The 16,248-nt window shown below is 39.6% G+C and overlaps 5 protein-coding genes across 5 annotated transcripts in view; 1 reads left to right on the top strand and 4 right to left on the bottom strand.

Annotated features, from left to right (window-relative positions):
- Positions 1-584: 584 nt before the first annotated feature.
- On the bottom strand, positions 585-3,444 carry LOC101297477 (SRSF protein kinase 1-like). The gene is made up of 4 exons (XM_004287672.1): positions 2,912-3,444; positions 1,482-2,267; positions 1,237-1,284; positions 585-1,154 (listed from the first exon to the last, which is right to left on the bottom strand). The coding sequence occupies exons 1-4, from the start codon at positions 3,092-3,094 to the stop codon at positions 834-836; spliced, it is 1,338 nt and encodes a 445-aa protein (XP_004287720.1). The 5' UTR covers positions 3,095-3,444; the 3' UTR covers positions 585-833.
- Positions 3,445-4,847: 1,403 nt separating this feature from the next.
- On the bottom strand, positions 4,848-6,526 carry LOC101297181 (proton-coupled amino acid transporter 3-like). Its single transcript, XM_004287671.1, has one exon. It carries the CDS (start codon positions 6,319-6,321, stop codon positions 5,050-5,052), a length of 1,272 nt encoding a protein of 423 aa, XP_004287719.1. The 5' UTR covers positions 6,322-6,526; the 3' UTR covers positions 4,848-5,049.
- Positions 6,527-8,386: 1,860 nt separating this feature from the next.
- Positions 8,387-9,041, bottom strand: LOC101296892 (54S ribosomal protein L19, mitochondrial-like). Its single transcript, XM_004287670.1, has one exon. The coding sequence runs from the start codon at positions 9,039-9,041 to the stop codon at positions 8,574-8,576; it is 468 nt and encodes a 155-aa protein (XP_004287718.1). The 3' UTR covers positions 8,387-8,573.
- Positions 9,042-9,332: 291 nt separating this feature from the next.
- Positions 9,333-11,996, bottom strand: LOC101296600 (probable protein phosphatase 2C 47-like). Its single transcript, XM_004287669.1, has 4 exons — positions 11,233-11,996; positions 10,549-10,743; positions 10,196-10,401; positions 9,333-10,052 (listed from the first exon to the last, which is right to left on the bottom strand). Exons 1-4 carry the CDS (start codon positions 11,446-11,448, stop codon positions 9,497-9,499), a joined length of 1,173 nt encoding a protein of 390 aa, XP_004287717.1. The 5' UTR covers positions 11,449-11,996; the 3' UTR covers positions 9,333-9,496.
- Positions 11,997-15,911: 3,915 nt separating this feature from the next.
- LOC101304519 (glutamate receptor 3.6-like) overlaps positions 15,912-16,248 on the top strand; it is a 3,624-nt gene continuing 3,287 nt past the window's right edge. The window contains exon 1 of the mRNA XM_004288984.1: positions 15,912-16,192. Coding sequence (XP_004289032.1) covers positions 15,912-16,192 — 281 coding nt within the window. The remainder of the gene's footprint in view (positions 16,193-16,248) is intronic.

Here is a 16,248-nt window from a genome sequence, read left to right as displayed (position 1 = left end):
AATTCTAAAATTAGGGATCGTTAATATTTTTAGTCTCTACTTTTAGTTACTCTTTACACAATAAACTTATCTACATCTTACGATTCTGATCTAACAACTTTCGACTCTGAAATTTGAATACTTCAAGATTTAAAAAATGTCAATCGTTTGTATCAAGTCTGGTGTAATAATCATGGAGCGGTGACCACACTTACGTTATCATCAGTTAGTTGAGCAGGTTGTTCATAGTTCATACCACTTTCCGATTAAACTTGAAAGCCATTTCATTGGTCCGTTGATTTGATATACATCAAGTAATCATTACTTTCTAGGACCACTTACCCTCCTTAGTTGATTACTTTCTATGTTTTTTTTAGGAGAAGGTCCTGTAGACACCCTAAACTTCATGCTAAATTGCTAATAACGCTTCGAAGTATTGAGACGTCAATATGTCTACAATGCGTTTATGTCTTCTCCATTGAGCTATTTACAACTCACATTTTTAGAGTTTCAATACTATTGAACACCATACCAAGCATTAATCGTATGAAAATGAAACATGAAAATGAGAGGGGAGTGGAACAAATAGTCATTCAATCAATATCAGTATAAAAATTGTGGATAACACAGATGGGTACTGTTCTGGTCTGCTATAGCCTACAAGCCACCAGGGCATATCCATTTTATGACAGTCAAATTCTCTATCTGAATTATGACGTCATTTTGCTCACAAAAATCATTACTAATTTACATCTTTTACAGTCAAAAAATAATAAAGAATCTTATTAGAATTGTAAAAAAGAAAAATTTAAATCACAAAATCAGTGGTAGATGTAACTTCATTCCCTTCTTCTTCACTTGCCAACCTTAATCTGAAGGTTGCTCATCCCAACATTCACCTTTTCCACGCTTGATATGTTATTCGCGTCGCCCTGAGACGTAGTCACACCGTTGAGCCATGGATGTTGAAGGCACTGCTGAGCAGTTGGCCGCTTCTCTGGTGAAAAGTCGAAAATGGGACATAGGAACTCTGCAAACTCCCGAGCATCAGTCTCGGAAAAGTTGTATCTATCGACCAGTATTTTATTGAGTGGCCAAAATTTCAGCCTCCGAATTCTCTTTAGATCACCATGTCTGTCGAAGAAATCCTTGGAACGAGCTCCTCCAATGGCTACCTGCAAACCCAGATATGAGAGACAAATTGATTTAGATGAAGTTATTAGTGAAAAACTGTGGGAGTGCAATGATGGATCTCACCTTTCGAGGCATCTTTCCAAGGAGCTCCATCATCAAAGCAAGGTGATCCTGAAATCAATCGAATCACCATATCAATTGCATAGCAGTCAGAACAATAAAAAAAGGTTTTTGGAAATATAGAATATTCTCCACATAACCTTTCAGTGTCAAAATACGGGGATACTTTGGCTCTCTATTGTCAAATTTGAAAATATAGAGAACGACTATGACAAGTAATCAGAATATATATAAAGTTGAAAATTTACCTCATCCTCACTAAAGCCTTCTCCCATCTTTGGAGCAAACAACATGTCACCTGTCGCAAGCTCGAAGGCTGTGCAAGCAAATGACCACATATCCACTGAGTAGGTATAACCAGATCGTAGAATAACCTCAGGAGCTCTATACTGCCTCGTCTGAATCTCTTCTGCAAGCTGCTTGTCAGCCCAACATGCATTCCCAAAATCGACAACCTTACACCTTACATCAACACCGTCCATATTTCTTTCTGACTTGGGAGCTTCACCTCCTCCCATAGATTCCCTTCTCAAGGAAATCTTAGCAACTGCCCTCCTTGCCCTCCTTTTGAGTTTTTTCTCAATAAGGCTCATGGTGACTCCACCATTCAGGCCTCCTTCAGGCCTTTCAATAATTGGTGTAACTTTAGACCTGATGGGATCTTTGGTGGGATCAATGGTGTTAAAAAGAAGAATATTTTCTGGTTTTAAGTCAGTGTGGATTATACCAACTTCTCTATGCAAATAATCCAGACCCATCAATATACATTTGCAGATCTCCCTTACATTATCCAACTTAAGACCTTTATAACGGTTATACTTGATCAGCCGGAGTAAGCTATCACCAAGGAACTCAAGGACCATGCATAAATGCTGCCCATTTGGGCCTGCGTGCTTAAAATGGTCGATCAGTCGTACAACACACTTTAAATCCGAGGAGTCCCCTTCCGCAATAGCTGTAAGAATTTGAATCTCATGGAGAGCAGCTTGAGCAAATTGAGCTGCACTTTTTTGTATCTTAAGAGCAACATACGTCTAAAGAAACACAAAAGTATAATAAGATGATGCAAACATTTGCGAACCAAAGTAAATGCATTGAGATAAGAAAAACTCATATACGCAAGACCATGAAGCATTTTATCAAATAAAGTCTTCCCGCATAGGTAACAGATTGCTACGTAAACATCCAGAAGGCTAAACTGTACTGACTAACACCTCCTACAAGTATAACAGACTTTATCTTTATGGCGACTTAAAGTGAAATGGAACTATTGTACTGAAATGGGTAATCATAGTCACAAACTGAACGCAAACAAGTACCAAAATACTATGATAGATATTGCAAAAGCTCTGCGCCCACAGGCAGAAAGAGGTATGACACTTCACAACTATATTACAGAAACATACATAATCATAGACCACAAAACCAATATCACACATCAAACACACGAACTAATGCAATATGGAATTAACTATAGACAGAAGCTTTCATCAATGAAACGCTAATTCAGAATATAAAGAAGATCTTGGATAAGCAACACAAGCATCAGAATCCACAGAAACAAACAAAACAGAATCATTGGAGTCATTAAAAGAATAACAGTTATGATTGAAACCCAATAAATGATCAAAGATTTCATAGCTAAACAAAATCAAAGGCAAAGATGAAAATGGCGTACAGAGTTGGTGGTATCGTAAGCGAGCCAGACGGTGGAGAATTGACCCCAACCCAGTTTTCTCTGAGCTACATATCGGCCGCCGGCGAACTGATCGCCGATCCTGACGGCGTGGTACCCTCCTTTTCTGTAAGAGTCGAAACCCTCATCGTCGTCCTCCGACCCCGATGAAGACGAGCACGACATGTCGTTGATCCGAGATGGTTTTTGAGGATTGTGATCAGATGTGAATTGGGTGCTTTTGAATTTGAAACCCAGATGAAAAAGGATCGACCTTTAGTCGATTAGAGAAGAAACAAGAGCTGGGTATGAGCTAGAATTGGATTTGGAGCTGAAAGTTTGGAGCTTTATGACGATCGGTGAGAATTGGGGGTTTGAGAAATTGAGGAGACTCTTTTTTACTCTGTATTTTGTTAAATTGGGGATTTTGTGTGTGGCCTTCAAAGACAAAAGCCTACGAGTCTCAAGTCCTCCCCACTTTTTTCTCTTTTTCTTTTCTTTTTTGTTAATTGCAAACTTTGCTATTGCTGGACTTATTCCCCTGTGGAAGCTGCAAGTGGTGGGTCTTGGTTTTTCTGATGAGAGGAGAGATGGCTATGGCTTCTTGTAATTTCCGATGGAAATGGCTTCTTTGCTTCTCAATTTTTGGCCCTTTTTGGGAAGTTGCATATTTGGGGTGGTGGGTTTGGAAATCAGGAGAAGATTGAAATAGAAATGTGAGGTGGCTGTGGTTTTGGGGATTGGGGGGTTTGTGTCATTAGGTGGAGTGAAGTGATCAAGTTTATCATGGAGTTGATGGTTGATGGGTGAGAGCCACCTGCCAATCCCATCTTTAAATTCTTTAGAGGTTTTGTGTCATAATTTAGAACCTATTAAGCTAAAGCTTGCATGGAAGTTATTGTCTGATAAATCCCTAATCCATTAAACCGAAGCTTATTAGAAGTCATTTTCTGCTTTTATGGGCCTAAAACAAGAAATGGACGAACTTCACATTTTGATTTTAATTTCTTGGTGGATTAGCGCATGAGTAAGTCAAAATGTACCTGCAGTCCGGCACTATCATGTTTTTGTTTAGAGGTGAAGAGAGATCTATTTAGTCAAATTCTAATTGTATATGTATCGTGGTAAATTAGTTTCCACATCTAATTTAAAACGATTATATTTCTCGTGTCATACGTAATATTTTTCGGCTAATATAAACATAATTATGTATGTGTTATAAAGAAAAGGAAAAACAGTGTTTAGAGTATAACTTAATGGTTTGGTTTCTGATCGTTTAGCAATTTAAAATTCAAGAGCATACATTAAACTGTGAATCGTCCGATCGTTTAACAATTTAAAATTCAAGACGATCGGACGGTTCATGACTTGATGTATGCTATACACGTATGTATGACAGAAAAGTCCTAACTTAATATATGAAAGTTATGAATGAGCTAATGATATTGTTCTTCTTTTCTTTTCTCTGAAATAAAACAATTGAGATAAGATAATAACATAAAAGAAGAGTGAAGATCATGCCTTCTGAGGTTGGCAACATGTACATGCAACTTATATTTTGTTTACCTAACCATATTTGCATGATGATGAGGTTCATAGATGCTAACTTGTATTACATGCATATGTGTATGTATATTTGAGATGTCGGAGAGAACCAAAATTTATACAATAATCTTAGAAGTTAGTTATTTTTATGAGTTCACAAAGGTTTCGAGTGTCCAAGTTAGTCTTGATAATTATTCGAGTGTTCAAGTTAGTCTAGATGATTATTGGATAGATATGGGTAGAGTGATAACTATACGGTGTTATTCTATATGTTACCTATAGGCTCTAGCTGATATAAGTCATATAACTTGTGGCTGGTCACTGTCACTGTGTATATATATCTCTGTTCGAACCAATTAAATTGATACTTCTAAACAATTATCAGACTTATAATCTCTATTTAAAAATTTCTTTCGATAGGAGTGATATTTTTTGCTGAACTTTTACAAATTTTCTCTTGTAAAATTGTACAAAAATGAAACACGAAAAGGAGAAAGTTCACATTATCCCTTGCAAATGGTTCATACAATCAACAAAACAATGCAGTATATTAGACACAGCAATCAAACTTGAATTGATTAACTGCTCCAAAATCCTCAAGCTTTGGGTGCAACAATCTCTGCTACTGAAGACCAAGTTCCAGAGACTCCAATAATCACCCCAGCCACCACAATAGTCCCATCCAAAGCCATCCCATGCCACCCCAACTCCTCCTTGAACACCATCAAATGGAACAAAGCAGGAAACACAAACCCTAAAGCCACACACACACTGCTCCCCACCAGTGACAAAAAGTCTGCAAAATTAGGCACAGTAAGAGCTACCAAGCTGATCCCAAACACCATAACCCACCTCAGCCACAGGCAGTACCTCCCATCCCAAAATCTCCTCTCCACAACCTCATAAACCGGGTTCATCATCAATGGTAAAGTAAAGAACAAGTTTATGCACAGACCCAACTGTACTAGAGTGCTCACCAAGCCTTGCCCAAAGTTGGTAGTGATAATGTCTTTAGTCTCTTCCCCAAAAGCAAAGTAACCAAGAACCCCAAAGCTCCCATACAACAAAGCAATGAATCCCATAACCAAACCCAACACTTTCCCAAACTTCTCCTTATCTCTAGCCTCAGACTCCAAAGGAAGTATCATCCCAATCCCTTCAAATGCATAAACAGCCACACCAAGACCATAAAAGAAAACCCCAAAACCCCCAAACGCTTGCAAAGCCGGTCGATTCTGCAGAAAGATCATCACATCCTCAACCATGACAACTCCCATAGCTCCAAGATCAACCACATCAGCAAAAATACTCAAAGGAGCCAAATGGGTCAGTGTGGGAATCGAATTCAAACCCAGCTGAAAAGGAAAACACCCCCAAAGATACAAGCTTTTCGGACTCAAACCCAGAACCCGAACAGGCCCAGAATAGTTGAACACATAAGCCAAACTGTTGGATATGAATATCAAGTAACTAACACAGAACCCAGCTTGAGCAAGCACTATGCTCACATCCACCGCAAACCGACCAACTCCGCCGCACACGGCGAAGGCCAGGTCGCCGAAAGAGGTGATCTTGGAGAGAGCCAAGTCGGATTCAAGTCTCCGGCGGGTTTTGACGAGAAGCATCATGCAGTAGTAGGTGAGGAAGGCGACGGAGAAGAGCATAACAGAGCCGAAGACCCATCCGGTTTTCTTGAAAGTGTAAGGGAGGCCCAGGACGCCGGAGCCGACGATGGCGATGAAGACGTTGGCGAAGGTCTTGGCCGGCGACGAGAGGTGGCGGTGTTTGCCGAGGAGAGGGGTGTCCTCGCGTGGAAAAGGAGGGAGGGTCTGGGAGGACGAGGTTGCGTCCTTGTCGAACACCACCATGGTTGTTTTGATCGACCTTTGTGTTGGGAATCTCAAGTTCCTAATGTTTTGAGGTTGGGTTTAGTGGAATTTTTGGGAAAGTTTTTGAGTTGTGGAGAAGACAGATGACTATTTTTTCTTTTTGAGGGAAATGGGAGAAGATAGATGATTTGAGCTTAAGGAAATGGGGAAAATGGAAGGTGGATGGAACATACCAAATGGGAATAAAAATCTAATCTTTGAGCCGTCGAGTACTATTTGATACAGGGACATAGGTTCCCACCGTTAACAACACCATTTAATCTAACGACACTCGTGATTATCTGATAAAAAAAAAAAGACCTGGTAGCTTATGGTGCTTATATTTCTTTAATTTTCTGGTAGCTGAAAACAAAATTTGGTAAGGACTTGGATTTCTTATTGCTTTTTAGCGGGATGAACTAATTAAAGAAAGAAAATCCAGCTATGTTTTGTTAAATTTTGTGGTGGAGATTAGATTGTGGGTGTAACATGTGTTTGAGAAAGTGACGATCTTTGTTTGTAGTTATTGTGCTAATGATGAAAATATCTAATTTTTGCTTGTATCACTAAAATTTTCGATCTAGTGTGTATTTTCAAGACCCACTTTATTTGACCGGCAACCACGAGAGAAGAGAGCGTGTTGAAAATTTTTGGTCTGGTTGGCGTCGGCATGCTCATAATTGAGTTGTAATAGAAACTAATGTGTAACAACAAAGTAGAGATAAGCTATCACTAGAGACTAGGTAAAACTTGCCAAAGCTTAAAAGTGTGTTCTAATGGGGACAGAAAGGGGACATCAGAACCTCCTAGATGATCATGACAGATTTCATTTGTCTAGTATATCTGCCAATCTTCTTCATATATGGTTGTTTCGATCACTGCACATGAACTCAGACCAAAATGAAAATCACTGCACATGAACATCAACTATTGATAGAAAACGAAGTCTTAACGTTGGCTGTCGATCACCTCATTCATAGGCCAAAACTCAAAAGGCATTTTAAGACTGAACACATCCTTCTTTCCCATTTTCATTTCATCAACCACCGCACAAGTCCAATCAGACACCAGCAAACACCAATTGCAAAAAGAAACTACACATTCTTCACCAACGAAAATATCTAAACATTCTGTATCCAAACTAAATTACTGAAAATTCACAACAGGACTGATAACAAATTCAAGTTCACTGAAAGTAATTCTATTAGATCCAAAGTATAGTCATAATAGACACAAAACTCTAACACCAATTCCATTTATACCTCATCAATATCCCCTTTCAAACTGATATACAGTTAGGTGCCTGCAGTCTATTACTTCTTTAAGATAACGTTCTGGACACAGAATCTCAATGTGATTCACTGCAAATAAAATGGAATAAAACATTCACGAGATAACTATTTCTTATAAGCCGACAATTAAGCCTGCATACACATAACAGAAATACCCGTGTAATAAGTAACCAATAGCCCCCCAGAACAACCATTTTCCTGTTATATGATTAATTTGGAAAGTTCTAAATTCTAGTAATTGTTTCAGACCAAAAATTATAGGAATTGTTATGCACAGATGGATGAACCATATGACACACATGCTGTAAAGGAAAGACCATGGTGTTCTGGGTATATAGAGCCTTCATTTCTCTTGTGGAATAAAGTGAATGATTTGTCCTAGACATTTTAGGAAAAGGAAATTTGATAGTTTCAGGAACAAAGCCTCACTCACATGGTCACAAAACTAGAATTCCCCTTCCCCTCACCCGACTATATATTCTCAACAGGGCATCACCAACTGAGGTGAAACCTCGTATGCTTCATTGTACTCACAATCTAAGGTAACTACCTAAGCACCAGAATCACCAAAGTATCATTGTCAAATCATTACGAATTCTACCCCCTATCCAAGAACTCTAACTAAAGTATCAACCACATAAAATCGCAATCCATTTCATCAGTTTTCACAAAAGTTATAGTCTCTAATCTTGCATTAACCTTCTCAACTTTCCCGAGTACTACACTAATCAGCAACCAACCTCATGCAAAAATGGACAAAGAACAAGCGACTTAAATGAAATCAAACTCCATCCTCATTTTACTCATTCAAAATCTAAACACTACAACTAAAAATCCACAATTATTCATGTAAATTCATACCAAACCTCTCAAACTACAAAGACACAATCTTTCCTCCAAAAAAAAAGAAGAAGAAAGCAACAAACCTAGGGTTTCCGACTTCCGATTTTGCCCCTGAAATCACTCCAAGTCCTTGACCACCTGAATCCCCATGGAGTTCGCCGTCCCTATAACCGACTTGCAGATCGACTCCAACGGCATGTACTGACAGTACGGATCGGACTGCTTCACTTTCGCGATCTCATACACGTGCCTCACCGACACCGTCGACGCCGTCACGTGCCCCGCCCTCCCGCTCCCGGACTCTATCCCCGCCGCCTTCTTCAAGTACCACGTCACCGACGGCGACTTCACCGTGAACTCGAACGTGTTGTCCTTGAACGCCGTGATCGTCACCGCCATCGGCGTCTCCGGTTTGTACTTCTGCGTTCTCGCGTTGAAGTCCTTGCAGAAGGCCATCAGGTTCAGCCGGTACTGACCTAGAGCCGGTCCCACCGGCGGCGCGGGTCGGGCCCCGCCCGCGGGGACGGTGAGGCGAATCGTCGCCGCGACTGGGCGGCGCGTTAGGATTTCCTTAAGGGTTGCCATAGCTCTGCTTTGGTTTGAGGACTGGAGAGTGAGAGCTACAAGTAGAAAATGGGGCGCTGAGGAGTTGGGCCGGGTGAACAAGCCCAAGCCCATAGTCCTCAATTTTACTTTAGTTTTTTTATTTCTCGTAAAAATACGAGTGACTAATATTGCAATCGTCACATAGAATCGATGTTCAGTTTAATAATTCTGAATCAGGTATTGGAGAAATTAGCTATTACTTATAAGAAGAATTGAAAATATTATGTGCGTAACAATGTATTATCGCAGAAGAAAAACTAAGACTTGAGGTTCTAAAATTCGAAAATTTTCTGATTAAAAGCTTCAAAATCAAGATTGTTGAGTAGTATTGGAAATTTTACATGACGTGTAGTTAAAGAAATCAGTAATCTGCAGCCGCAGCAGGGTGGAGGAGAGGCTCAGAAAAATCCCCAGCTTGAAGCAGTTTTGTGTTTTCAAATGTTACTCAAGACACCCTTGAGAAGGTCCAACCCTTCAGCTGAAATGCTCCTCCTCTTGTGGGATCTAGGAATTTCAGTCTTGGGAGGAGGGTCTTTGGAGAAACACACCACGACGACAGTCAGGTTGTCACAGGTGTTTCGTTGGAGTGCCTCCTTGACAAGTGCTTTCGAACATCTCTCAGGATCATTATGTTGCATGAGCTCCTTTCTTACCATTGTAACTGCACACTGGCTGCTCATTACATCCCACAAGCCATCACATCCCATGATCAAGAACTCATCTTCTTCGGTTAGGACAAGCTCCTCCAACTCTGGCTCCGAGCTTAAGGGGCAGTTTGAACCTTTGGAGCCCTTGATATGCCAGTCACCAAGAGCACGCGCCACTGATAGTTGGCCATTGAGGTATCCATCATAGATGACACCACCCAGCTTCTCAATTCTTAATCTTTCGGAGGTACAATTAGGTTTATGATCTTTAGATAGTTCAATTGCCCTTCCACGCTTCCCCAACACAGCTCGACAATCACCAGCGTTAGCGATTAGCATGTTCCTGCAATAGTACATCATTGAATAAATGTTCAACTTTATCTGGTATATTATATCAACTTCAGTGATTAGTCAGTGACAACAAATATTATTTCCAATCTTACATGAAAATGATCAAAGATAAATATGGAAAGTACCAATCCTCACCTTCCTAAGATAAAGGCAGTCAAAGCAGTGGTACCAGAGGACTTGTCAAGAGAGGTAGCATCTGCAATTGCATGATCAGCCTTCACAAAAGCGCTTCTAGTTGCTTTTTTAAGGGCATCTGGGAAATGAGAGTCTTGAACAATGAAATTAAGCAGGTTCTTTTTTATGAATGATGCAGCATCAACACCACCATGTCCATCAAAGACCTGTAGAAATCCGATAAACAAAGCAAGAACATAAGAGGCCGTTTGGTCACATGATAGTGGAAAATTCATTGTAACAAGTAAAGAAGTGTGGTTTTCACTGCAAAACCATTCCAATTGAAAAGAAAGTAACAAGAACAAGTTACACACCCCATAAAATGCCCCATGAGAAGGCAAGTTTACTGAATCACCAAGATGTCCCTCAAGATCATCTACACAAATATACTCATCTTCCATATACTGTTTAGGTCCTTTTTCTGAACAGCTCCCCGAACGGAATACAGAAACAAACTCTGATGTCTCAACTGAAGGCGACTTGAAGCCAAAATTTGCAAGATCTGAATCCTAGGACAAAACGGTCATATAGGAATAATTAGTCAATCTTAAGGATTCTCAGAGAGTGCTCCAAAGAAGGGGTCACTCATACTCTAATTAAACTCCTTTGTATCAAATAAGCAGTATATAGTTCACTTAAGCAACTACATGCAAATCAAAGAAAGGAAATGATAAAAAGCATTAAAGAGAACTTGATCTACTTATCTGCATCTAAAGGATCAATAATGCTCTAAAAGCTAGGAACACTAATTCACAAGTAGATCAAGTTCAACATGTTGAAAAATGGTTTCCCTTCTGACTCATTTCAACTACTACACACTCAAATTCCTCCATAATGCCAAATCAACTACTACTTCCAAGGTCTAAATGAAGAAAATAAAGTTATAAAGTCATCATGCTTGCACATTCTTCATTCTTATCCTGATCTTGGGTATAGAACTCAAACAATTTGCAAACCTAATTCACCAAACATGAGATCAAGGGAATCACTTTACTTACTGATTCACACAAGAATGCAGAGCTAGTGCAATGCCTCATAACCGAAATGTTCCGCGGCGGCTTCCCAAGAGCAACTTGATTCGAATTGTTGACCAAACTATCTCCATTGTGATCTTCCATGGCAGGGGCAGGAGCAGACATTGCAGCATTGTCCTTTAAGCACCCACCAACATAACCATTCACCTGAGTCGATATTTCAAATCCTGAAGCCATCATTTCCTTCCTAACCCATCAAACAGTTTAAACCCTTGTGATCAATCAATCAACCAACTGCTAACAACAACACCACCCCTCAAGTCCCCAACCAAATGTGCTTAAGCTAAAAGCCAATAACAACTGTCAAAAAAAGCAAATTGCCTCACAGACAACCCATGTTCTAGACAAAAAAAAAAACAGCTGTCCAAAACTATCAAGCACTTGATCCAAGTTGCATAGATCACAATTCACAACACAAAGCTCATTCCTTTACAGCTTCGCAAAGCTCAACAATGGCCTGCCTCCTCTGTTTTTATCTAACAATGGAGATTGAAACTCAGAAACCCAGATGGGGGATTGGAAATTCAAAAGCCAAAACTAAAGAAACTTAAAAGATAGATATAGAGATTGAGAAGAAGAAGAGGGATGATGACATGAAGAATAGGGTTGAGATTAAAGGGACCATAGCATAGTAGTAGGAAAGGGGGAACCTTTGGTTGGTTAATAATGTGGTTGCCTCTGGTTGACTGGCGATTCCAGGTTTTCCGGTCGACATTGTAGCGCCATGGAAGGGAGTTTGGGGTACTGACACGTTACCTCCTTTCTAATTGTGGGGGGTGGTCGGTGGTGCTTCCTTGATCAAGAGAACGACGGATTATCCAGTGTCGTAGAATCAGATGGTGATGCAAATTAGCAATTAGGTTTGTCAAGGGGCTTTCATAGCACATAAAGATGCCAACTTTGGTCATTCGAAAGTTGAGTTGGATGGGAACTGCACAGATTAAATAGGTACCAAGTTAAAGTTTGAAGCTTTTTGGTTCATGGAACCAGCTAATGACATTAGAATTCATCAAGTTTTTACTTTATTTTTTTAATTAATGATCAAGTTTTGGTGGTTTGGACGAGGAGTTGTCGAAATTTCTAGGGCTGGACATAAACAGGACGGGCCGTGGGACTAAATGTTTGAGACCCGTAAAACTCGTCCCGTCTCGCGTATTAAGTAGAAGAAAATCTAAGCCGTTATTTTTTTCACCTCAGCCATTGTTTTGAACCCTAATACACTAACCCAGTAGCCTCCAATTCTATTCATTCCCAAACGCAAGTCTAAGTCTCTCATCCCAAATTGCTCTCACTCTCTTCAGAAAACCAAAATCATCAAAAACATAAAATTGAAATCCCCATATCGTTGTTATTCTGGTCTTCACTATAAAACCTCAATCCATCATTCTCTCCCAAAAACACGATAGCTAGAAGATATAAAGCAATTGTGCGATGAATGATGTAATGATGCATTATGGATTTATGGATGTTTTCATCAAGCTATGAAAGTCTGTTCCATTGGATATAACAAATTGATTGTACTGATGCTATCGTTCAGCTATGAAGTTGTGTTCAAGATGTTGTCATTCAACTTGACTGTACATTCATTGTTAATTTGTTATCATTCAACTTGCAGTTGAACGATAACATCAATACTGATCAAGGGACATAGCTGATCAACTTGCAGCTGGTTAACTTTCTAAGCTATGAAGTTGTTATAACCTGGAACACAACTTGAAGTGTTCTTGACAGAGATGCTCACCTGTGGGATACATTTTGAGAGACAAAAAGGGACAATTCAATCTCAGCTGTTAGATGCTAACTCTTTAAATCCAATGGTTCTAATTAAAACCCGATTATATTCCAATTCGCATAGCTTCTTCACCATTTCACAGACTTCACAGCCCGTATCTATTCTTTCTTCTCGTTCCCTCATCTCACTAGCTTGCTCTCTTTTCTCATCCTTGCATCGAACTTATCTACTTTCGATCTGCAACATATAAACTAAATCCAACAAAGCAAAGCCAACAAAAAGTCCCTACCAAAAGGAACTTAGGAACCCAATTATCAAAGACCGATTACCCAATCTTCTCTTTCGTCTCTCTCTAAATTCAATTCAAACGCCATATTGGTGCGCTCAGAAGGACATGAATTGGGTCTCCGGGTCTGACTTGCACATCGCTACTCAACTCAAATTATAGAAGAAGTGGAGTGAGTTTGTTAACTGGAGTGAGAGTGAGATTTTCGTTTTTATTTTCGAGTGGTGGGTGTGGTGCAAAATCTTTCAATCCAAGACATGGTGGAAAGTTTCACAGATGATCTCTCACAAAGGTGGAAGGTTTTCATGAATCGAAGGAGAAAAGAGACGAGAGAGACAGAAGAGAGAGGGTCTTTCATTGTTGAATTTTAATGGATCTGCTTTGTAGCCGTCTGATCATTTCATTAATGATCCAACGGCTGCCATTGGTTTGTCTCGCTTTGTCCCTCAATTGTTGTCCCGCTGGTGTTCTTGTTGTATAACCAGGTTAAAGTTAGAAGGCAATCATGATTTTTTCTTTTCTTTCTCTTTTCAGCTTTGGGATTGGGACGGACTGAGTCCGTCTCGTCCTGTCCCGATCCCATCTAGGATAGGACTACATAGGATCAGCTCTTAAAAAAGTAAGGCCCGTCCTGATCTCATCCCATGTGCAATATCTAAGACGGGCCGTGAGATGACCCTAATCTCGTCACATCCCCGGCCTTAGAAATATCTCTTGTCAGAATACTTGTTGATCCGTAATGACTCCAGCTCTCTTCAACGTTTAATAGTAATGAGTGAAGACGCTCGTTGTCACTCAAATTTAAGTCTCTTTATAGAATAATAATACAATGGGACACTTTGAATCGCCGGTGCAAGCATTATAGATTAAAAAGTGTACAACAAGTTGTCTCAAATAAGTTCAAATAATAAAAACTAAACAAATTAACATGCATTTAGAGCTTCTTCTTCTCGTTCTGTACTAGCCTGTCGAGTCCATGATAATGAGATCCAAGCAGCAGTGTGTATGATTATTTTTTCTTTAAGAAAAGTGGGTTTATAGAGTCACAGAAAAGTGGGTTTAAATGCATTTAACCACTGCTTATCATGTATTAGCTGTTGATTTCTGCAGAGAATTAATGCTATAGCTCATAAGTCATAACAGCAAAACCTTGATGATATTCTCCGGGCAACCGGACTACAAACAACGGAAAAGGGATCGAAAGAAGCTAATCGACACAAGCTGATCGATGAGTTTGTCGATCCCGGATGAAGTTTTCACAGTCCGGCAGTCCACTCCATCCTAGCTAGCTAGCTTTAGTACTAATGGAGTAATGGATATCTACGCAGTAGCAAAAACCACTAATGAAGTCGTATATATGCAGTTGTTGGGGCACGTTATTTACGTGTCTTGATTACGCCTTTGTTGTCTAATCTTTTTGACCAGATAGAGTAGCTGGTGGTGCATGCTTCATTTATGTGTTACGTTATTGGTTGAGTGGTAAGGTTGATGCTGCTCTCTATGATATTCTACGTGCTCTAATGCACTATTGCTAGTCTGCTAGTGCCTTTGTTTCAGGGAAATGACACAGCTGAGACCTATTGCTCTTAATTGACTCCAAACCATCATGTGTGCATTATCAATTCATTGAGATCATGGAGTTTACTTAGCCATATTCATATAGGTCATATCCAAAGTCTAGCTTCTAACCACCTATTGTGCTTAGTTTCGTGTTTAGTCCACTTCTTTCCATCCACTTCCTCATGCATGTTCTTGCTTGCTTCCCCCACCACTGCTTGTCTCCACATTCCGATCAAGTGAACAGGATATCGATCTTCATTTTGCTTAGCATCAGTGCCGGATGTGAAAGAGCGTATGAACCCTAGCTAGTATATTTCAGTCAAGCTGAGATCATGCACCCGTGAAAAACGACAGTGATCGATCAGCCACACTTATACTTTCTTATCTTTGAGAAGTGGCCATCAAGTCAAGTCCATTTGTTTTCTATTGGAAATTATAGTTGATAACAAACCACTACGCGATTTTTGGAAGAGATGTACCCACTTAAGCCCTATAATCAGCTGATATAATCTCATTTTAGTGATCATTTCCAAACATGTGTAAGAAGGCCATCTATAAGAATATGTTAACTAGCTAATAGTTAAGGATTTTCTTCATGTTGTGGAGATCCCACTATGATGCCGTTCATTTTGAAATGAAGTTTGTCTTACACATTGTGTTTTAATTTCTGATCTGAGTTTGAAACCGTGGACTGTTTGATCACGCGGCAGTGGACTTCAAGTCGTCAATCAAGATTATTGGGCAGCTCTTTGTTTTACAAAATAATATTGCTGCAATATGTTGGTGGCTTGGTGCTTATATAATGACCAAGGTTGTTCATATATTGTGCATAACACATCCAACTCTGCACTTACATAGATTCAAAAGCCAAAACACTGTTTGATTCCAACTCCATCCCTTAGTTTACTGTTCTGTTGTGGAGATCTTATATGTTTGGATTGAGACCATGTAATTAAGCTAGCTTTATTCATCCTTTCAATCTTTCATGTCATTAGCAATGTTAATTTGCCAAAAAGCAATTATGTACTAATTTGATTTGGTTTTAAATTTGCAGAGTGATCCACCATGAATAAAGCTTTGCTTCTGCTTTTTTTGGTTTTCTGTAATAGTTCTCACTCTAGTGGACTCATTACTAATGTCACCACAAGACCTGATGTATTGAACATTGGTTCGATATTCACTTTCGATTCCGTCATTGGCAAAATCGCAAAACTTGCAATATCAACTGCAGTTGAAGATGTGAATTCCAATCCCAACATTCTCAATGGAACAAAGCTCTCACTCAAATTGCACAACACCAAATCGAGTGACTTCCTCGGAATTGTTGAAGGTATGAAAAATCTTCAGTCTGCTTTCAACTTCTCATGTATTGGAATGAACTGCATTTTTAACTTCTCATGTT

The sequence above is a fragment of the Fragaria vesca genome, linkage group LG1 (assembly GCF_000184155.1).
Source record: "Fragaria vesca subsp. vesca linkage group LG1, FraVesHawaii_1.0, whole genome shotgun sequence".
In the NCBI taxonomy this organism is placed as follows: domain Eukaryota; kingdom Viridiplantae; phylum Streptophyta; class Magnoliopsida; order Rosales; family Rosaceae; genus Fragaria; species Fragaria vesca.
This window is presented reverse-complemented; position numbering and strand designations above follow the sequence as displayed.